General features: G+C 47.0%; 1 protein-coding gene across 1 annotated transcript in view; it reads right to left on the reverse strand.

Moving 5' to 3' along the window:
• The window catches only part of CSMD2 (CUB and Sushi multiple domains 2), a 786,100-nt gene that overhangs the window by 300,863 nt on the left and 461,258 nt on the right, over positions 1–23,979 (reverse strand). Inside the window, exons 11-12 of the mRNA XM_049878694.1 lie at positions 18,427–18,530; positions 15,309–15,421 (exon numbers count right to left, since the gene is read on the reverse strand). Coding sequence (XP_049734651.1) covers positions 15,309–15,421; positions 18,427–18,530 — 217 coding nt within the window. The remainder of the gene's footprint in view (positions 1–15,308; positions 15,422–18,426; positions 18,531–23,979) is intronic.

Genomic DNA, 23,979 nt, shown 5'->3' on the forward strand with positions numbered 1-23,979 from the left:
GAAAGACAAGAAAACAGAGACAAAAGGCGACTTGATACCTCTCTTGGAGCTGAAGATCCACATTACGTGCTCTGCTGTACCTCTGCCACAAGTCAGTGGCCGTGAGGGGGGACACAGGTGGGACAGTTAATTATATTAATTACATTCATGAGAAACCCTGCAAGGTCCTGTTTAAACACAGCACCCTAGGATGACTGGGCCTTACAGGTATCAAGTGTCTGATCCTCTGTGTTCATGTAAGTGCTCAGATTCTTGGAAATTTTCACTCAGGGAAGGTGGGTTACCTCTTGCAGTTTGGAGACTTCCTTACTGAACTTGACTCTGCATCTAGGTTATGTATGCCACTTGCTAGATCTTAAATGTAGCCAATCCATTCCTGAGCAGCAAAGGCAGGTGAAGACAGCTGAGCTGCTGCCCGCCTTTCCCTCAACTAGAAATTAAGTGAGAATCAGATTCGATGCCTTCTGATATGGACGTACATTTATGAAGGCATTTTGTAATTCATTTTCAGCTGGGCGCATGTGAAATGAAACAAATGACTCATTAAGTATGTACCTACAGTTCATTTGATTCAATAGTCGTGAGTCAGACATGGAGCGGGTTCCAAGACAGAGTTCTGGAGCCTGGGCTATGTGAGAATGAATGGCCGGCTGCCTCGTGGGGAGTCTATTAGGATCCTTCAGGAAAGGAGGCTGCTTTGCCAAGTCTCTGGAGTCTCCTCTGGAGTCTCAGGATCAGTGCTCACCTTGGCCTCTAATGGGTCAGCCAGCAAGTGAAGGCCAAGGCCCACCGGGCCTGTTCTTAGTGCTATGAGAGATGAAGGGAGGAAGTGACCAGAGGGAGACCAGAGAAAGAGGGGAAGAGAAGGAAAAAGTGGGGGAGGAGGAGGAACTATGTTCCCAAGGAGGTGGGAGTCCAGCTGGAAGGATGTAACGTAACAAATGAAATGGCAGATGGTAATGTGTATGTGAAATTCCTGTGTTTTGGGAAAGAGGGGAGCTGGAGCCATCAGGGAGGTTTTTTTTTGGATACCTTCCCAGCGTTTTCAGGCTAAAAGGGTCCTTGCTTTTCTGTAGATGCCAATATGGGATGTCAGGAACCACCCCCGGAAGTTGCTGTGTGTGACTCCAATAGGGATGAGTCTGCAAGTGCAGAAGTACAGATCTGTTGGGCTTCTGGAAAATCAGGGTTGCTTATGCTAGCCCCAGGCACCGTCTTGTATGGCTCTTGCTTGTTGCATTCATGTTACCTGCAAAACCAGGACCTCCAGCCCTCTGCTGACAGCTGGCAGAACAAGGCATTCTATGACTGGGATTGGGTGTAGGTGTCATCTAGATCAAACCTCTAGGGTCCTCATGTGTGGGGAGTGAGGGAGAAGGAGGTCTGTGTGTCCAATGGCAACAGGTATCAGGTCTGAGGAATCTCAAGTATAGGTCAGATTTCCCACCTCTCATCTTATACACCCCTTGGCCTCACCCACTACACACACACCTGTAGAAAACACATATGAACCCTTTCCAAAGCTGGTTTCTCTCATGCTCAGAAATGGGTAGGAGAGGGGATACACTAAGGCCATATATTCCCAGGACCATCCATTCCTGGGAAGATACATGGTCCCTTTGCCCCAGGTCCCAGAGCTTCAGGACACCTGAAGGAAAGGAAAAGAGGGCCCCAGAGACAAGTTGACCTGGAAAGTAAGCAGCAGGGCCCCCCTGCTTCCAGGATGTCCTCAAGCATGCACTGTCTGGGTGCATGGCCCTGGCAAGGATTGCCACTTCAGTGAAGCCAGGCATTCAGGGCCCTAGTTAAAAATCACCAACATCTGAAGTCAGAGCTGGATCCTGCTGCCAGGGGCAGGATGCAGATTTAAGGCTTCCTAGGACTCGGGTGGTGCAAATGATTAATGTGCTTGGCTATTAACTGAAAAGTTGGAGGTTTGAGTCTACCCAGGAGTGCCTTGGAAGAAGGTCCTGGTGATCTACTTCTGAAAAGTCAGCCATTGAAAGCTCTGTGGAATACAAGTCTACTCTGCCACACATGGGGTCACATGAGTCGCAGTAGATTTGGCAACTGGTTCGCTGTTGGCTGGTAGGGAGGCCTCACCGTATTGTAGAAGATACAAATGTGGGGTACTTCCACCTGCATACCTGCCCAAGTGGCTTGTCTAATGCTGTGATCAGTTCAAGACAACAAGTGTCCTTAGGAGGGGATGGAATCTGCCCAGCTCTCTTCATTTTGTAAGCATAGCCCTTTGCATGTGCCCACACCCACCCAATTGTTCCTTCCTCCAATGATGCAACCAACAAATGTGTAATGAGCATCTACTGTGGGCCAGTCCCTGTATTAGACCCTTGGGATCTGGATATGGTCTCTGCTCTCAAAGAGCGAACATCTAGTCAAAATACAGACAAGGAAATAGGAATTTATCACACAGAGTAATATGTACTATGAAAGCACCTAACTCAAACTTGGAGGGCCGGGTCAGGACGAGGGTGAGGAGAGTGAGGCATTCACCTTGGGAACTAAATTTAAGGGGGCACCAAAAATATCAATAATCAAGAAAAATTATATGTTAGTCCAATATTTGTTTTAGAAAGTAAAAATTAATGCAAAAAAATCTAAAATGAAGAACATACCAACATTCTGAATAAAGTCTACATGACTGAAGGTTTTGGCTTGGCCATCTGGATGTGCTTTCGCTAAGGCAAGGATTCAGGAGGAGGAGCAGGTCTGGATGGAGGGTCATCAGTAAGTAGGGCATGCTGAGATTTGAGGTGCCTGTGGGACCTCCAAATGGAAATATCTGGGAGCAAGTGGCTCTAAAGGTCTTATATTCAGGAGAAAGTTTTAGAAATAGATTTGGGGATTCAGCTGAAAGATAATCAAAGAAGCCATGAGAAGAATGAGACCACTCAAGGAGAGTGAGAAGAGGCATCAATCCAGGACAGAACAATGGGGAACACCAGTATTTCCGAGTGATAGATTAAAATCCTGGGGAGAGTGGACTCACAGAGGCTGACAGGAGAGTGAGTTTCAAGGAGACCAACAGCATCATATGCTGCAGGCAAGTTTAGACAGGACTGAAAAGCAGGTTAGTGACAGGTCATTGGTGATACTGGCAGGAATAGATTAAGTGTGATGATGGAGCCAATGTCCAGTGGTAGATGAGGAAGATGAGACAGGAAGAGCAGATGATTTCAAAGAAAGTGTTTCTTGGTAGTGAAAGAATAGAGAGAAACCTGAGGGAAGGTTTAAAAAAATGTTTTGAAGATGGGAGAAACTTGACCACATTGAAATGCTAAAGAAGAGCGGAGACAGAGATTGGATGATTGACTGAAGATATAGAGGAGAAATGGGGAATGATGAAATGAGGCCCTGGGAAGGCAGGGCATCCAGGGCACTCTGGGGGCTTGGTCATGAGATCAGAAGGACTCTTTCCTTGGGACAGGAGTGAAGAGGGAAGAGGTAGTTGTGGCGAGTTTTAGGTAGGATGGCAGGAAGTTGAGAGAGATCCTATGATTTCATTTAGGTTCTATTTTCTAAGTAGAGGAGGTCATGGTCTTTGCTGAAAGGCAGGGAAAGATTTGACCTTGACAAGAATGTCTGCAATAGTCACCCTGGAGCAGGAGAAATCATGGCTAGATGGATCTGGGCATGCAGCTCTGGGTGCACTGAGGCAGAGATTACTCATTTACAGGCACACTGAGCAGGGCTGTGTGACTTGCCCCAGAAGTCCTCAGTCTCATGGTTCATGTATGACTGGAGAAAGGGGAAACAGGAATGATGGAGGGGTGGGTTGGGCTTGGAGGAGAAATGAAAAGATAATGGAGCAAGGAGTTGACCAAAACAAAACAAGTTGACACCAACTAATGTGTATCACAGTAGAACTGTGCTTTAGAGGGTTTTCAGTAACTGATTTTTTTTTTTAAATTGTACTTTAGGTGAAGGTTTACAGAACAAACTAGTTTTTCATTAAACAGTTAGTATACATATTGTTTTATGACATTGATTACCAACCCCATGACATGTCAACACTCTCCCTTCTCTACCTTGGGTTTCCTATTACCAGCTTTCCTGTCCCCTCCTGCCTTCTAGTCCTTGTCCCTGGGCTGGTGTGCCCCTTTCATCTCGTTTTGTTTTATGGTCCTGTCTAATCTTTGGCTGAAAGGTGAAGCTCTGAAGTGACTTCATTACTGAGCTAAAAGAGTGTCCGGGGGACATACTCTTGGGGTTTCTCCAGTCTCTGTCAGGCCAGTAAGTCTGGTCTTTTTTTGTGAGTTAGAATTTTGTTCTATATTTTTCTCCAGCTCTGTCTGGGACTCTCTACTGTGATCTCTGCCAGAGCAGTCCGTGGTGGTAGCCAGGCACCACCTAGTTACATTGGACTCAGTCTGGTGGAGGCCGTGGTAGATGTGGTCTATTAGTCCTTTGGACTAATCTTTCCCTTGTATGTTTAGTTTTCTTCATTCTTCCTTGCTCCTGAAGAGGTGAGACCAGTGGAGTATCTTGGCCACTCACAGGCTTTTAAGACCCCAGGTGCTACTCACCAAAGTGGAATGTAGAACATTTTCTTTATAAACTATGTTATGCCAATTGAGCTAGGTGTTTCCGAAGACCATGGTCCCCACAGCCCTCAGTCCAGCAATTCAGTCCCTCAGGGAGTTTGGATGTGTCTATGGAGCTTCCATGACATTGCCTTTTACAAGTTGTGCTGGCTTTCACGGTACCATGTACTGTCTTACCCTTGACCAAAGTTACCACTTATCTCTTGTCTATTTAGTGTTTTTCCATCGCAACCCCTCCCCTCCCTTGTAACTATCAAAAATTGTTTCTTTTTGTGTTCAATGACTGATTTTTAATAAGTAGATCACCAGGCTTTTCTTCTAAGGTACCTCTGGGTGGACTCAAACCTCCAACCTTTTAGTTAGCCGCTGATTGCATTAACAATTTGCATCACCCAGGGACTCCAAGGAGTTGAAAAGAATGGCTTAATTGTTATCCAAGGAGCTTAGGCTAAAGACAGAAGGAAATAAAAACAGCAGGAGGTGATAGGAGGAAATAGAGAGGTCAAGGAAAGGGTGGTGAACAGGAGTAGCGGGTGTGACAGAGTGAGAGAGCTGAAGGGACAGAGGGCCCCAGAGCAAGACATATGAAGTTGAGATTTCAAGGAAAAAAAAAAAAAAATTTTTTTTTTTTTTAAACAACAAGGTCTGCTGCAGCCACAGGGGAATGGGCTGAAAGGAACTGAGAAAATCAAGGAAATGAGAGGCAAGATGACAGTAAGTCCTGGCATAGAGATGAAAAGGCTAATTGGTGAGGAAGGGTAGAAAGTGATAGAGTTGGAGATGGCATAAGCTCAAAGGAGATGAGGCGGAATGGCATCGGGGAGTGAGGACATGATGCCATCTCTCAAATGTGAAGTTCATAAGGTGTGAAGAAATGAGCTGCCAGCACTGGAGAGAGCTTCCTCAAGGTGACCTTGAGGTCACCTCAATGGTGACCTCAAAGAGAAGTAGGGTTTAAGGGAGCATTTGGTAAACAGGTTTGTCATGAACTGAATTATGTTCCCCCCCACAAATGTATCAATTTGGCTGGGCCATGATTGTGTGGTTGTCCTCCATTTCATGATTGTAATTTTATGTTAAAGATGATTAGGATGGGGTTGTAACACCACCCTTACCCAGGGCATATCTCTGACCAATGTAAAGGCAGTTTTCCTGGGGTGTGGCCTGTACCACCTTTTATCCTGCAAGAGATAAAAAGGAAATGGAAGCAAGCAGTGAGCTGGAAACCTCATACCACCAAGCAAGTGGCTCCAGGAGCAGAGCATGTCTTTTGGACCTGACGTTCCTGTGCTGAGATGCTCCCAGACGGAGGGAAGACTGATGACGAGGATCTTCCCTCAGAGCTGACAGAGAAAGCCTTTCCCTGGAGCTGGCACCCTGCATTTGGACTTCTAGCCTACTGAACTGTGAGAGAATAAACTTCTCTTTGTGGTATTTCTGTTACAGCAGCACTAGATGACTAAAACAAGTTCAAGGCATAGGGAAATTTGTTGACCACAGAACCAAGATGGGGTGAGGGGAGAGGAAGAGCAGAGCAGGGAAGGGTAAGATATGGGAGCTCCTTCCCAGTGGGAGAGAGGGGACAGGTGGCTGGCTTCTGTTCCCTGGACATACTCATCTTGATCTGGGCCTTTCCTTCAAGCCCAGTGTCACCCTCTACCCCCCACTGGGAGCAAAGGGACCAGGGCTCCCTGCCTTCCTGCAGAGGATTCCTTGTGCTCTATTGCCCATCCTCAAATGCACTTGACCTTGGGCCTCTTGGTCAGGTGCTGACCAAGTCTGAGATCAGGGCCCAGGATTTCAGACGGATAAACCAAATTCTGACTTGAGCAAATCATGCATATAATGTCCAATTATTGGGTTTAATATAATTCCATTTTATCAGTGTTTCCTCTCTCTTTTTCCTACCAAACGCAAGCTAGAAAACATGAGCTTCAAAGACACCTCTGATTTCATCATAGCTGAGGCTGCAGTGTGTATTTATTTTCCCCTTTCTTGGCTGTTCTAACCCTATCATGTGTGATTAACCTCATTGTCTTCGCCCCAGGTTTTTCAATTTCTAATACCAAATTGGAATCCTCTCTTATGAGAATGTCTTTACAGAAGGAATCACGTCATGTGTCTCTATAAATTCATGGACTATTTGATGTGCTCTAAGGTTAAATGATATGGCTGCTAACCTAAATGTCAGCAGTTCAAATCCAACAGCTGCTCCTTGGAAACACTATGGGGCAGTTCTACTCAGTCCTATAGGGTTGCTACAGGTCGGAATTGACTCGATGGCAACAGGGTTTTTTTTGTTCTTGTTGTTTGTTGCTTTGTTTTGTTTTTTAAGAAGGGGAGCACCATGTTGAGGAATGTGGGAGGCCAAGCTTGGGCTTTGATTTACTGCTTCTCTAAATGGGTAGGACTTCATATGTCCATTTGTTTCTTTATTTTTCCCTCAGCCTGAGATATAATCCCCTCTCCTCCTCCCCTTCATATGCAAAACTCACTACAGATTTTAGCTGAAAATGTCACCTTCTCAAAGGTGCTTCCCTGATCATGCATCTTAGGTTTTTCCTTTTCATTTTCTCTCTTAACACCCCATTCTTCCCCTTCATAGCACTGATAGCGCTTTGTAACTGTTCCTCTATTCATTCAAGAAATATTTCATCGATTACTGTTTCAGACACTGGGAGTAAGGCACTGGGAAGAACAGGTCGGAGATCTCTGTCCTCACAGAGCTTACCATCTGTTTGGGATCAGGAACAAGCTGATCCACCAGTTCAGCCCCCCTCACTCCCAGCTGGCTGCCAGGTCTGCCTTCTTGTTTCTCATCTCCCCGCCCACTAGAGTGTAAGCCCCATGAAGGCAAGGATTGATTACGTATTGTTGACCATGGTACACCAGAGCTTAGCACTGTGCCCAGAATGTACAGAACACTTTCTTTGTCTATTCTTCACAGGTTCAGCTAATATTTATTACATGAAAACTGTGCCAAATGTCATGTTGGGAAGTAAAGATAAACAATGAACTGATCATGGCCTCTGCTCTTGGAGAACTCATGATCAGCTGGGTATAGAAATAACTGCAAGGTAAATGATGAGGGAAGTGGAGGTGGGTGGACCTGATCACATGACCTGTCTGTGGGAAAACAAAGGAGGGAGCTCCTGCCTCGGGCTGGTACAGTTGGAAAAGCTTCGTGGAGGTCATCCAGGCCAGATACCTCGGAATCAGCCTGGATTCTGCCCTTTCTCTTCCCACCCAACTCTCACTCACCACCTCCTCTTGGCTCATCTGCCTGAACATCTTTGCACTCTCTGCTCTCCAGCCCTTCTCTCACTGCCTTAGCTCAGCCCCAGCAATTTCTCACCTGCATGATTGCAACAGCTTCCTGGGTGGCTGCCTTGACTCCTCCCTCTATTCCCTACTCTACAAAGCAGCCCGAGATGGTCCAAAAATAAAAACCTGATCGTTACTGTCTCTGGCTTGTTGACCCTTCAATGGCTCTTAATAATCCACAGATTAAAACTTCAACTCCTTGACATGGTAGGACCCATGCTGACCCCCCTCCAACCCCAGCTTCATCTTCGACCATCATTTCCTTGAGCTTTATATGCTCCAAAACTGGGTGGCCCATAGGGAACCAAAATAGTGCAATGGTGAGAGCAAGGGCTCTGATGTCAGAAAGTCTTGGATCTACATCCTGGCTCTGACGCTAAGAAATGGACCCTGTGCAAATTACTTATTCTCTCTGAGCCTTAGTTTTCTCATCTGTGAAATGGAAATGGTAATAATAACACCTACGTCTTGGGGTTGTTTGGAAGATTAAACGAACTTATACAAATACAACAGTTGTCGCAATGGCTGGCACATGGCAGGCAACCAATAACTAGTAGGTGTTTCCTCATTGTTATTATTGTCACTGTTATTGGTTGAGCCTAGCCAGCTCTTACATGGCCCTAGCTTGGCACCTGGTGTCTATTTCTAGAATGAACACCCCCTACTTTCCTGTTGGACCAACTCAATCATCTCTCAAGTGTTGGCTCAAGTACTTTGCAACTGGGATTCTTTCCCTGAATCACCCAGGTAGACTAACGAGTTCTTTCTCTCTCGCTCCCATAGTCCATGGACATTTCTCTGGTATAGCAATGGTGCTACAATTTTGCATGTGTTTCTCTCTATTAAACAGTAAGGTTCTTAAGGACGAACACAGTTATTTTTTTAAATGTGTATACTCCTGGAATATAAACTAGTTAGAGTAGAGAATAGTTAGAAGTCTCATGTGGCAGGAAGTGATGGTGAAGGGAGATGGGCCAGAGAGATGGTCTGAGGGTGACCATAAAGAAGCTAGCTGAGGGATAAGTTAGTTAAGCTCTCTGCTGTAGGTTGTCATCTCTCAAAGCCAGGGGTTCCATCCCTTCTCTTTGTATCTCCAGACCAAGCAAGATGCCTTATGCATAGTAAGTGTTCCAGACCTGTTCAATCAGGCCCAACTCCTAGTGAGTGGCCAGGACATCTTTGGTGCAGTAGGACAACACTCTGGGCTTGCCCATATCTCATGAATTTCTGTAGAACCACACCCCACTCCACTTTTCTACTTCTAGTGATGGGAAGGACACAAGGGGGCAAGAGACAGCGCATCTATGTATGTGTACCTCTTGGTATCTGTGCATCTCTCTGCATATGATTTTCATGAATGTGATGGGGGCATGGGTAGGTGTGGATGACATTCTCCACTTGCATCTCCTTCCTACACAACACTGTCATGGATATGTCATGGGCTGAAGGAGGCTGGGAAACAAAGGTGGGTATGGACATGTGGAGCATTTAGGCTGCCTCCAAGCTGTCCGCATTAGCCCAAAACAAGAACTTACCATTTGCAAGAGTCCAGATATTTAGAGACTATATCATATTCACAAATTACTTCCCACCAAATTTTAATGTGGCAGCCTTTTACTTGCCACCGTCAACCCAGGGGCCAGAACAGACTCGGGTGGAGCATGGCTCCTGCTGGGTTTTTCTGAGAGGAAGCAAATGCTGCCTGTATCCAGCTGAACTCTGGTTCCCAGTGTCTGAGAAAGAGTTAATGGTGTCACGGAAGCTTAATGAGTGCCTTAGGAACATGCCTGCTGTTATTCCAACCCAAGCTGGAAAGTTCATGCGCCCCAGCTTATGAGGACCAAACAAGAAGAATTACAGGAGTCCTGAAAATACAGACTTAAGGGTTAAAATGGCACATTGCATGCTTGGTAGTCTATCAGGAGGAAAGGTAGTGTCCGAAGTGACAGAGTCAATGATGCTAGCCTGCTGCCCTTGGCCTTGTTTCAAACTTCTCTCCATTACTTAGAGCCGAGTCCCAACACCATCTCCGCAGAAAGCTCACCAGTGCTCACCACCAGAGTTAAGATCAACTGGGCACTGCCTGCAGAGGCCTGGTCTTGGCCATCTTCTGTACTTTATTTCCCCAAACTTTCCCCAAAGTTTATTTCTTTGGAGATTTTAGCCTCAACTCTATCTATACATCTCAGCTTTCTAAGCTAACCTGTTGGCTCCCTTCAGAGATGTCTGAAAAAATCCTTTTCATCCTTCAAGTAAAACTCAGTTTAAAGTACCAACTCTTCCAGGAAGCCTTCCCTGATAGCCTAAAGCAGTATTAGCTGACTCTCCTTTGTATTTCCCCATCTTGTAGCACTTGCTTTACTATAGAGAAAATAGCAAATTAGAGGAAGACAGAGATTGCCTTGTTGGACTCAGAGCTTCAATGTCCTGAACGGTGTCTGTAACACGTAATAGGGTCTTAGGAAATGTTTGCTGAATACTGAGATGACCTCATTTCTAATATGAGCCTGCTGGCTGCTGAGCATCCTTCCTGTCTAACTGCTACCTGCCTACTCCTCTGTATCTCCAGGGCCAGGGTCTTGGCTCCTTCTTCCCTTGGGCCGGTCTCCCAGCCTTGGCATTAGGCTGCCAGATTCCAGGCTCAGAGTCAGGAAGCAGGGTTACTCCCAGATTGATGCTAAAACTTGTTAGCAAGTTGTGTGTAATTTTATAATGTTTCTGGTAAGTGCTAATTGCCTGTTCCTTAAATATTTCTTGTTCTACTGGGAAGCAAAGCAATTGCAACTATGAATGCATTTCCCACAGCTGGCTGCCCCATGGAGTGGGGTTGAGTTTCTAGCTCTGAGTGCTCAGATAGTGACAGATCCTAAGTGCCCCTCCGCACACTCCACCAGCTCGACCTGAAATTCTGCCAAGAAGAAGAACTGGAAGAATTTCTGGGAAATAAATGCCCTCAATTTGTCCACCCATAGGAATCATGCTTTTGGTGATGGTGGTGATGGTGGTAGTGGTGGGCATGTGACATTGCGGTGCCAGCTGTCCTGACATAAAGAAGGTTCCCTCTACCTGAATTGGGTCAGAGGGCATGGAGATGATGATGATGGGGCCAGGTATGCCTGGGGGCGGGGTAGAAATGGTACACCTGGGAGGTCTCTGTCCTCAAGTGCCTCATGCTATCCTGGTGAACATCTGCATCTCAGCTACCTTCCCATTCCTGAGCAAAACCACCTATCCTTATGGGATTCCCCCGGTGCTGGGTTAAAAGGAGGGCTGAGATGGAGGCAGAGGTAATTCTGAAGGTTTGGGCAATGACTGCAGCACTGCAGAAGCGGGAGAAGGGGGCAAGCTTTTAACTGAAAGCATTTACTAAATGCCAGGCCCTGGAAACACTGGTGGCATAGTGGTTAAGTGCTACAGCTGCTAAGCAAGAGGTCGGCAGTTCGAATCCACCAGGTGCTCTTTGGAAGCTATATGGGGCAGTTCTATTCTGTCCTATAGGGTCGCTATGAGTCAGAATCGACTCGACGGCAGTGGGTTTGGTTTTTTTTTTTTTTATGCTGGGTGCTTCACTACACTGAGTCCTCCTGTGAGGTAAACATCAGCCACTCATCTCAGGCAGGCAAACTGAGGCTCAGAGATGAGGAGGGACTGGCTGAAGATCACACAGGCAGTCAATGGCAGAACCTGATTCTAAATTGGGTTTGTGGGACCTCAAAGCCTACGGGGACATTATAGAATGTGGGCTTTTAGCACCTCAGAACCGAGAGATGGTAAAGTGGCTGACAGGGAATTGAGAGTGGGCCAAGGAGGGTGCCTGCGTCAAAAGTTATTACAGCTACATTCTGCAGGCTTTTCTGAGCCCCACTTCTGTGCCAGGCGCTGGACTAGGCACTGTGGGGTGGAGAGATTAAGAACATGTTATCTCTGTCTTGAATGGATTCATAGGCACCAGAGTGGGTTTGGGATTGTTATCATGGAGAGCCTTGGATGCCACGTGAATGACTTTGTACTTTATCCTAAGGGCAATTACAGGTTGACATTATAGTTTTCTTTCTTTTTTCCTTCCTTTCCTTCCCTTCTTAGTAGAAGAGAATTGTGGCCAGATTTGGCTTGTGGGAAGAGCACTATTCCATTTGATTGGGGAAATGCTTTGACTTCTACAAAGATTTTATAAGGAGTTAAAATTCTGTAACTTTGAGAGGCTACCAGTACAGTGGGGAAATCATGGGATATGGAGTCAGAGAGGCATGGGTTCAAATCCCAGCTCCATTCTTTCCAACTGCATGACCATGGGTAGGTTACTTTACCTCTCTGAGTCTCGGATTCCTCATCTATAGAACAGAAGCCACCATATGGTTGTGAGCACTGTATGAGATGAAACAGTATTTTTCAAACTAAGGTTTAGCTACAACCCCCCTCTTGAAAGAAGGCTTACCAGGAATAAAAGAGAAGAAAGGAAAAGAAATAGAGTTACGGTTGGAGCCTTCCTGGCTAGGTAACCCCCACCCGACCTGGGTGGTCCCTGGGGTATCCCAGGTCTTTGCATGACACCGTTTGAAACTACCCTCTCGCCCAAAACATCAAGCTTCTGGCACATAGTAGGCTCTCAACAAATGTTATGTCCCTTTCTTTTCCCATGCAAGCACACCGAACAAGTCTAATTCCTCTTCCCACAAGACAGCTCTTCAAATATTTGGACACAGCTCTCATCTCCCTGATTCTGCCTTTCTCCTGAGTAAACATTCAGGGGTTTAAGACTCATGGGGCCTGACATAAGTCCTCTCTTTGTCTGTCTCAAGTGAAGGTCCTCACATCTAAGCTTGATTCTCTGATGCCTGATCAGGGAAGAATAAAGCACAGCACAAATTCTAGTAGCTAGATTTTTGAGCCGTGAAAGAGGACTTTATATTTATTCCCATTTCATCTTATCCTCTTAATTTAGCCAATAGCTCTATTCTGTAAAGATCTTTCTGTATGCTCTGTTTGCCAATTGGTGTACTGTTATCCCTTTCAAGCTCACGTTATTTATGCCTTATCCAAGCCATTGAGAAAGTACAGACAGACTATGGGCACTTGACTGACATGGAATCACTCCTCCCCACTTCCAGGAACACTTACTGCTGAACATCTATAGAATTTTAGAGATGGGAGAAAACTACTTCAAGTCCAAATCCAGTCCTGACAAATTCACACTCATTCCCATTTTCAAAGGAGTGAGCAACAGAGCTTGGCCCTGAATTGAGGTTTCCTGATTTCTCATCTACTGAGTGCTCTTTCCATCACCACTGCTTGCATGTAGCTTCATACACTGGAAAATCCCATTTAACTATCCATTTACTCACTCATTAGTTACTCCCTAACTGCTTTGCAATTTGCAACATCTCTTATTTTCACATTCATAATCTAACTTAATCTTCACAGTAGCCCTGTGAACTAGGTTGTATTATAATATCCATTTCACAGATGAAGAAACAGAGCCCTAGAGAGATTCTATGACTTGCCACGGAGTTGGGAAGTCACAGAACCAGGATTTGAACTCAACACTCACCGTTGTAGAGGCGTGCTCTGTCTGCTGCTCTGTCTCACCTAGACACCTGGCCTCTTACTCTTAGAACAGACATCTACCATCCATCCCCTGGTGTGCATCTGGATGTGTACCATAGTGTTAGTGTAGGAAATCTGGGCTAGCTCCCTATGCACCCAGTCTGGAGACAGAGGACAGGTCCCAGAATAAGAATCCAGAGCCTGCTTTATTACACTGGGGGTAGGAGGGTAGGTGGGGGAGCCCTACTGGGCTGCATGAGAGTCTTTCGGAGGTGTTCAACACAGCTTGGGCTCTCTCCTTTAAATATTTTCTTGTATAATTATCAGTCTTGTACCTTCTCCCCCTGCTTCCTGTCTCTCTACCACCAGTTACCAGTTGCCATTGAGTTGATTTCAACTCATGGTAACCCCACCCGTGTCAGAGTAGAACTGTGCTGCACAGGGTTTTCAACGGCTGATTTTTTGGAAGGAGATAGTCATAACTTTCTTCTAGGGCAACTCTGGGTGGACTAGAACCTCCAACCTTTTGCTTAGCAGCCAGGGGCATTAATCATCTGCACCACTCACCAACTCTGGTAGCTACTTTATCATTTTAAAGATGCAAGGTTCATTTCTTGATAAAGCCTTTCATGATCATTTATCTGTGCTCCCGTTGACTCTGTTTGGGGCAACTATCTTGCTTTAATGCCATATTTGTTTCTCCTCTGTCTCACCACTAGAGTGGAGGCCCCTTGAGGTAAGGGTGTAGATCTTATGCATCCATTCCTCTAAACCAAAACCAAACCAAACCCACTGCCATCGAACCGATTCCGACTCATAGCAACCCTAAAGGACAGGGTAGAACTGCCCCATAGAGTTTCCAAGGAGCCCCTGGTGGATTTGAATTGTTGATCTCTTGGGTAGCAGCTGTAACACTTAACCACTATGCCACCAGGGTTTCCTCCATTCCACAAATATTTGTTAAGCTCCTGTTAGACATTATCGAGCACTCCATTCCCCTAGTGCTGGTATGTCTAGTGCCTAACAGGAGTTTAACAAATATTTGTGGAATGGCTTCTCTTCCTCTTTTTGTGAGGATCAGCATTAGCACTCATTGGCCAAAAGGAAGTCAACAAGAGCATTGGTGGGTAAGGTGAGAGGGTGGTGATATCTCTTAGGTCCCAGTTTGCTGTTCTCTTAATGCCTATTCTCAACAAGAGATAAAGGCCACTCTCATCTGCATCTTCCTTGGGCTACCAACCATGACGTGTGTCGGCACCTTGCCCTTCATACACACTTATTTACTCATCACCATGGAACCTGAATAGGGTCGGTGGGAAACTATTGTTCCAAGTCTAAAGATTTTTAAAAATAAGCGAGGCTCGGAAATTTTAAGGGGCTTTTTAAAGGAGTTGCTGGGTTAACATGCTCAGCTGCTAAACAAAAGGTTGTAGTTCGAGTCCACCCAGAAGTGATTTAGAAGAAAGCCTTGGAGATCTCCTTCCAAAAAATCAACCACTGAAAACCCTATGGAGTTCAGTTCCACTCTGACACACATGGGGTCGCCATGATTCGGAATTGACTCAATGGCGACTGGTACTGGTATCAAAGATCTACATGAGCCAGGTCTGACTTGGGGATAGAGCTGATGTATGTGCCTGGCGTTGTGGGTCCGGAATTTTAAGTGATTTATCTCATGAAACCCTCAAAGCAACCTGGGGCTCCACTGAACCGAGAAGAAAGCTGGGGCTCATGAAAGTCAAAGAAGTGGCCTAAAGAGGGGAAATTAGTATAGGCCATAACCAGGATTCAAACCCCAGGTTTCTGACTACAAAGCCAGATCCCCAGTCTCGGACCCCCAGTGCAGAGTTTATCCCTCTCACCCAAAGCAGTTACCTTCGTAAGAAGCCTTGAATCCCAAGGAGCTGCCACTGCCATCAGTCTGGAAGAGAAGCCACATTTGATGGCTGGTGCTGACAATCAGATCTGGGACCGACGTACCTGTCAGACTGTCAGGACAGAGAGATTTAGAGGGGTGCACCCTGCCACAACACCCAAATAGAAGGACTGCCCAACCAACTACATCCAAAGGAATATCTAGGATCCAGGCCCATTCGGGGCAAGCTCTGCGCCCCACAGTGTTTCTGACATTGGACCAAGCAGCATGTGCTCCACTTGCTGGGAAGACTCAGTCCCTCTCCCTCGACTCCCCAGCCTAGACCCCTGGGCTCAGGAGGGAGATCCCTGCCCTCATTTGCTCAGGGCACAGGGATGTTGTTGTTATGTGCCGTGGAGCCCTTTCCAACTTTAGCAACCCTATAGGACAGAGTAGCACTGCCCCATGGGGTTTCCAAGGCTATAATCTTTACAGGAGCAGATCATCAGGTCTTTTCTCCTGCAGAGCCACTAGTGGGTTTGAACCACCAACCTTTCAGTTAGCAGCTGAGTGATTTAACCCTTGTGCTGCCACCAGGACTCCCTGGGTACAGGGATAGCAGAATCCAAATCTTGGGGCCTTTGATCTCCTGTGTGAACTGCATTGCAGAAAAGACACAGACAGAAACCCACTTCCCTAATCGAAAGCTCAGGGATTTCTTCTCAGGAGGCATATCCTTCCATTCCATGTGAGAGATAAGGCTTAATGTACAGCCATCACCCCAGGGTTGCACTTTCTGAAGGAGCTGTAAGCCTGGGGAGGATTCTGATTCAACTCACATTTACCAAGCACCTACCCAAGTCAGATGCTGTGCTGATCAAGTGCCATCCACTATGTCATTTAATGCCCCCAGCAGCCCACTGAAGTGGGGATTATCATCCCCACTGCACAGATGGGAAGACAGAGGTGCAAAATGGGCAGTGACTCCCCAAGGCCAGCCTGATGGTGAGTAGAAGAGCCAAGAGTCCACTGCACAGGCCTGGAGGGGGTGGTTCAAGAAGAAAAACTCTATTCAGGTGTTCCAGCCCCTTCCCAGGCTGGCTCCCTCCTTCTGTTGAGACCAGAAAAGCTACCAGCATGGGCAGGAGTGGGGGTTAGGTTAATGAGTCCCAGTCTCTGATCCACCAGGAGTCTCAAAGCTTGGGGGCCTGCTGAGTTGGCTGCAGAAAGATGAGCAACGCACCATGGAAGCCGTAGGGTGGAGCTGGGATAGACCACAGTGGAGCCACCCTGGCCCATGTGACATCCCTGGCCTAGGGGCACTAAGCCCTGGGCCTAGCTGTAATGATTAGGAAGAGAAGCCAGGTCAGTGTTGGCTCATAACGTGGGAGTCCCAGTGAGAAACGGAGAAGGCCAAGGTCTTTGCTTTTACTAATCACGAGTGTTAGACCCAATTATGATAACAAAGTAGCCCAGCTGTTTTACATGCGTTTCCCTGAAGGTTTGAGGTCAATGTTGGCCTAAAGAGAACTGGAGGTGTTAGGGAGAGCCTCAACACCCTACAGCTAGGGGGCTGCTACAGAACGTGTTGGGAACTCACTCAAATAAGACTGGTCCAGAGACCTGGGTGCAAACCCAGGCCTCGCCATTCATTTGCTGCTGGATTTTGGGCAAGGGGTTGAGCCTTTCTGGGCTTTTTCACTCAATGTTAAATGAGAAGGTTGAGCTGTACGATCCCGAATGCCTTTTTGAGCTCCGATGTTCTAAGGTTCCCTCTGTGACAAAGCCCAGCGGGTCACAGGAAGATATGGAGCTAGGATTCAAGAGCCTTAGGCACATGGTGCTAACTCACCTATGTGGAGGGAAAGCCAGGGCAGAAGGAGAGTGATGAGAATGCACCAAGCAGACGTGCGTGGGCTGGGGGGGTGGTGAGGTCCTTCCTGGGCTCACATCGCAATCTTTTGTTCTAATAGATCCCAAGTCCCAGCCATGTCACTTGACTCAGCAGGTAACATTGGTGAGTTGTTTTACTGCTCTGATAGCATCTTCTCTAGGAAGGTGTGGAGAAGGTATGGGATGAACTCAGGGCAAAATGGCACCTGGACAAGCCAGCCTTTACTGAAGAGCCGTTTCTTATTCAGCATTAAAACCTGAGGGTGTTAGACAGGAACTAGGCTGGTGGGAGGGAGTGCAGCATGGGATGTGATCCTTGGCGGAAATCAGAAGACGTGAACTAGAGTGTTAGTTCTACCACCTGCCATCTCCACGATCTTCCGCAAGACATTTAATTACTCCAAGCCTCAGTTTCCCCACCTGTTAAATGGGGATAATAAAACTTTTTCACGGAGCTGTTGTGGGGATTAATTGAGATAACTGATGTGAAAGTCCCCATCCAGTTCTTGGGCACACAGAAGGTGTTCAATGTTTGTGAATTTTTTCTTCTTGACAAGGTAGATGAACAAGGCCAGGCCTGTCTCTCTGAAGCTTGGCCACATGCACTGATCAGAAGCATTCTTCTGCTTCCATGTCAGGCTAATAAAGAAGAAGGGCATCAATGGCCCCAAGAGCAAGGACCCAACAGAATGGAATCCCAGGACAGCCTGGTATTGATTATCCTATCCCACAACTAGACCACAACATACTAACTTCTCTCTCTCTCAGGCTCAGAAAAGTGTGCTCACTATATCTGTATGGTCCCAATTCTCTGAAACTATCTACTTTCCTGAACATGCAAGGAGGTTAGCAAAACACTTCCATTGCCTTTGCATGATGTCAGACTGCCAAGGACTCTGCAGCCCTGAGTAAAAAATGTTGGGTGGCAGAAGTGGGATCTGCATAGAAGTAGATGGCAAAATGGGCAGCTTCAAGCTCACACATGAGACTTCTATTTCCCCTGCTTTTTCAGAGCCTGTTCATTTTCTGAATTTCCAGTGAGAATTCGGTCCAGTTCTCTATTTCCCTTGATTAAAGTAGAAGGAGGCAGAAGCACTGTCCTGGAAACCAAAAGTGCTGGAGGATCTGTCCTTGCAGCAGGGTGACCTGGGGAACCAGGAAGATTCGGCGAGCCCATCCCCACCACCCACAGCCAAGGGACACGTGCCATCCCACCCTTCCAACCAAATGCACCACTTCACTTACATGTACAGAACTGTTTTCTGGTCCCCGTCCTGCCCACCGTCCCCGACTGTCAGGGTGTCATAGCCCCTCTCCAAGTCAAACTCCTCAAAGGCGAGCTTGATCACCTAGGGAGGGAGTACAGGATTAGGGAGCAGACAGTGCCCATGAAGAGAGACTTTTCTTAATTTAAAAAGAAAAGAAGATCTCCAAAGGCTTGAGGATGGTAAGACTATTTCAGGTTATGTCCCGATGCCCAGGGTCACTTGTGACACCACCCTACAGACTCCTTAATGCAGACTGACTATTTTTGTGTCACCTCTATGAGAGTGAATGAACTTCTTTCCAGGCCTTACAGTCTCTGGGGCCCCCTGATTTTTCCAGAGATGTTCATGGCACATCTGGCCAATTCCAGGGGCTGTCATGGAAACAACAGACACATCTGTCTGACTGCAAGATGATTAGACTCTTTCTTCATGCTTTAATGCACAGAAATCCTCATGGGCTTGGTGGCAATTTTTCAGGCCACATGTGGAATCTCAGCTATCTTGTCCCCAGGGACCTGCAGAAGTTCCTCTCAGTCTCTCTTCTGACTGCTGTTTTCAATCCTTTTTGTTTGTTTATTTGTTGAATAAATGAATGTTCCAGGAAGGAGATTTCAACAAGATTCCCCCTTCTTAGCTTGTTTTAGTCCTGCCCTCCACAAATATTTACAAAACATTCACCATATGCCAGGCTAGGAGGCGGGGTTTCAACAGTGAGCAAGACATGGTACCTACCCTCAGTGAGTAAGGGTGAGAGAAATATAAAATGATAATCATGACCAAAACCCAAACAAAACCTTCCAGTCAATTCCGACTCATGGTGACCCCATGTGTGGCAGAGTAGAACTGTGCTCCATGGAGTTTTCAAGGCTGTGACCTTTTGGAAGCAGAGAGTCAAGCTTGTCTTCCAAGGTGCCTCTGGGTAGGTTTGAGCTGCCAACCTTTTGATTAGTCGTTGAGCACTTAACTGTTTGTGCCATCAGGTGACAAATGTTCTGGCAGGGAAAAAGACATACGGGGGCCGTGGGAGCACAGAGGAAGTGTCTTAGCCAACTTATGGTGAAGACAGGAAGTGGAGGCTAGTCACAATGGTGGCAACTGAGGGAATTCAGAAGGATACGAGAGACTCCATCAGGCCAAAGAGGGGTGCTGGGAGAGGGAAGGGGACATTCCAGGAGGGAATCAGGTGCACAGGCCTGAGCTGTGGCAGCAATGAAACATTCTAAAATAACACGCTGTTGAATGTCTGTCAGAGGCAGCTCTACAAACATTGGTTGAGTGCACCTGCCAGCTGTCCTCACTCTTGGGGGACAATGTGGCTGGGCATTCAGGGCAAGGAGGTGACTCAGGAAGACAGAGAACTTGAGATGTTTGCCTGGGGCTCAGCCCAAAGGGTTTCATGACCTCCTGCTCAAGAAAATTGGGGGGTATCCTGAGAGAGGAGCAGTAGAAGAGTTTTAAACAGTGGGGTGATGCGAGGGGGTTAGATAGGTCTGGCTGCTGGAAACTGTGGAAAGTGACGTGGCAAGAGTGATGCTAGAGGTGGTGAGGATGGCTCAGGAGCTTTGGCGAAGTCTAAGTGAGCAGTGGAGAAGGTTCTTCCCAAAGAGCAGCAATAAGGATGAGAAAAGCATCAGATTCTAGTGATATTTAGGACTTTGTGGCTGGGTGGATGAGGGGTTGAGGGAGAGGGAGGGATTTACAATGACTTGCAGGTTTCTGGCTTGGGCAGTTGGGTGGGTGTGTGGTGGGGCCATTCATGAAGATAGGACACACAAGAAGTGCCCACTCCTATTGTCTAATCAGGGTCTCTTTTTGCCATTTCAATTTGGTTTTAATCTCTTGAGGCTCTTCACCCAATGGGTAGGCTGAAGTTGCCCCTTTGTATCCTTTTCCACAACCTAAGGAATATAAAATTTCCATGGATATTTTTTCCTAGTTGTGGTTGATACCGTCTGCAGACTTCCTCTGTCCACACCAAACAGCCTCGCACCAGGTACTGCCAGGGTGTTAGGCAAGTCTCACCTCAAGGTGCCTTCAGGTACCGCAGAAACAAACTGGTGCCGTAGCATTCATGGGCCTGGATGCATTGATGCAGGGCCCTCTGCAGCAGGCCTGGGAGCCCCAGAGAGGAGCTTCTCTGCATAAGAACATCCGTGAGCACATCAATGGGGAAACAGCTCGGAAAAGGAGGAGGCAATTGCCACTGGCTGGGAGAAAGATTAGGAGGCCCTTGGAGGAAATGAAGCCCTGGCTGAGTCTGGAAGATGGACCAAAGTTCAACAAGTACATAAAGAAGGGGAAGCAATCCAGGCAGAGGGAAGAGCAAGTGACAGGCAAGAGGCGTGGGTGGATGGCATGACTTGTACAGATTTCTAACAGTCCCTGTGTGGGGCAAACAGTTAAGTGATTGACCACCGACTAAAAGGTTAGTGGTTCAAAACCACCCAGAATTGCCTCAAAAAAAAAAAAAAAAAAAAAAGCCTGGTGATCTGCTTCTGAAAGGTCACAGGCCTGAAAGCCCTATAGGGCACAGTTCTCTGTAACACATGGTGTTGCCAGGAGCTGGAATCCACTCAAAGGTAACTGGTTGTCTTTTGGTTTGCTAGGTGAGAGGGGGAAACCCTGGTGGCGTAGCCGTTAAGTGCTACAGCTGCCAAACAAAAGGTCGGCCATTCAAATCCACCAGGCACTCCTTGGAAACTCTTTGGGGCAGTTCTACTCTGTCCTATAGAGTCACTATGAGCCAGAAATCGACTTGATGGCAACAAGTTTTAGTGAGAGGGAAGTGGAGGGTGGAGAAATGAGAGAAGCAGGAGAAGCCAGGTTATGAAGGGCTGTCTGCCACACTAAGGATTTGGGACCCTGTCCTGAAGACAAAAGGAAGTTACGAAAGAGTTTTAAGCAAGGGTGTGATACGAAATTTTCATTTTAGGATCAACACTACTGACAGTGGTTTGAAAACCAAGAGACCAATTACTGGGCTGTAGCAATTTCTAAGGAGCCCTGGTGGCATGATGGTTAAGTGCTCAGCTCCTAACTGAAAGATTGGAGGTTCGAACCCGCCTAGTGACCTGATGAGAGAAAGCCCTGGTGGATGTTCGTCCATAAGGATTCCCCAAAACCAAACCAAATCCACTGCTGTCGAGTCGATTCTGACTCATAGCGACCCTATAGGACAGAGTAGAATGGCCCCACAGAGTTTCCAAGGAGTGCCTGGTGGATTCGAACTGCCGACCTCTTGGTTAGCAGCTGTAGCACTTAACCACTATACCACCAGGGTTTCCTCCATAAGGATTACAGCCTAGAAAACCCTATGGGGCAGTTCTGTCTACTCTGCCACGTGGGGTCACTATGAGTCAGAATCAACTCGAAGGCACCCAACAACAAGAAGCACTATTCTAGGTGAGGGAGGAAGTGGACCTGTTGCAGGATTGGGGTGGGTTAGAAAAGAGGGGATGGAAAACAACTGTTAATAGTGACTGGATATTCCTTGGCCCTTCTGGTTTTCCCATCCAGGAGGTGAGACCCCTCTCAGGTTCCTTGTCGACTCATGCCATCATCAGAAGATGCCTGCCTCAGGCCGGAATCTTCTTTCCATCCTTCACTCTCCAGTCCTGCCGCTAGAGTGACGTTCGTTGCCATTTCCTAGCCTAACATATAAGGAGGGGCTCCACTCTGGTTTGCACAGGCTCCTCCCTCTCCACCTCCTCCCCTAGCACATTTCTCTTCTTCTCAGAGTGCTCTCTGATTACCCTGGACCAGGTGGGTGCTCCCTACCCAGCACCTTCCTCTCACCTCATTTCAGTACTCACCTGCTGTATGTAATTGTCTTTTTATCTGCTTCTGTACTACACCGTGAACTCCTAGGGGCCAGGGGGCCAGGGCTCACTGCTTCTGTACCACCAGTGCCTGTCTGCTGGCCAGCCCACCTCCCAAAGGATGCCTTTCCCGACCCTCCAATGTGGACGGATTGCTACCATCTCAGATCCCTCACCATAGTTACCATCTAGGACAGGGGTCGGCACACTTTTTCTGTAAAGGGCCAGAGAGTAAAAATTTAGGCTTTGCAGGCAACTAGTCAACTTTTCTGTGGCAGCGCAGAAGCAGCCACAGACAACATGTAAACAAATGGGAGTGGCTGTGTTTCAATCAAACTTCATTTACAAAAACTAGCAGTGGGCTGGATTTGGCGCCCTGGCTGTATAGTTTGCCGACTCCTGGTCCAGAAGATTTTTTGAGACACTTAATTACGTAATTTGATAATCTGAGATTTCTTCACCATAATCCCTGACATCTACAATGTGCCACTCTGTACAAAGCACTTTACATATATCAACTCATGTAAAACTCACAACAGGTACTATAATTACCTCCATTTCAGAAATGAGAATGTTGAGGCACAGAGAGGTCAAGCAACTTGCCTAAGATCACACAGCTAAGTGGTAGAGCTGGGACTCACACCAGGCAGGCTTTAGAGGCCAGGCTCTTTGCCACTATGTGCTACCACCTCACAACATTCCATGAAGTCTCAGGTCTGTGAGGAAAGGATCATGTCTTATCATCTTAAAAACCTCTTCTGAGCTCTTTCTGGACCACTGCAGGTGCTCAGCAAACACCTGCTGTACATAAAGTACTGCGAGGCAGGTAGTGCTTTCTGCAGGAGAAGAGGGCCTGGGCTCAGCAGAGAGTGAGGGTCCTGGATGCAATCTTCTCCATCACCAGCCCCATCTAGCCAGTCCCAGGACAGGAGACACCAGCTCACTGCGCTACCTCCAGGACAGGGAGCACACAGTTACTAGGCCTATAATGGGAAAGTATTGCTTTGAAGGCCCCAACCCAGTGCCGTAAAATGGCTCACATCACTGGTGACAGCAGCCATTGATGTAAACCACATCTGACAGTGTCTGACCCTAACACGGGAGCTAATTACGCCTAGTAGGCAGTCCACCATACACAACCTTGCAGTTTCGGGACGGAACTCCAGTGCACGATGTACTGACAATTTCCTCTTTTTTCTCCTCTGCTTTGGCCTTTGTTTAAAGACAGAATCCTATAATGACTCATTAACTAACATGCATATCAATCAAGCTCACAAAGCGCCTTTCTGAGATAGGAGGGATGGCAGTACATGAAATAAGCATGATCAGAGAGGCACATTTGTATACAGCTTAGGCACCCGATTTAAACCCATTAAACAAATGAATAAATGAACCCTTCATCTCAGACATAATTACCGAGCACCTGCTATGTGCCAAGCACCGGGCTAGCCGCTTCCAGTAAGTTACCTCACTTGCCTGGCGGTTTAGAGTAGGATCTGAATGCCAATTTGGTGGAGCAGGTGGTGAGTGCTGAAAGATGGAAAAGAAGGGAGGGAGAGGCTCAGGCTGGCCCTGCAGGAGGGAGAAGGGTATAGACTTTGTCCAGGAAATGCTGTGAGCCATAAAATAGGAGGGAGATCCTAGGTGGTATAAACGGTTAACATGAAAGGTTGAAGGTTCAAGTCCGCTCAGAGGTGCCTCAGAAGAAAGGC

The sequence above is a fragment of the Elephas maximus genome, chromosome 3 (genome assembly GCF_024166365.1).
Source record: "Elephas maximus indicus isolate mEleMax1 chromosome 3, mEleMax1 primary haplotype, whole genome shotgun sequence".
In the NCBI taxonomy this organism is placed as follows: domain Eukaryota; kingdom Metazoa; phylum Chordata; class Mammalia; order Proboscidea; family Elephantidae; genus Elephas; species Elephas maximus.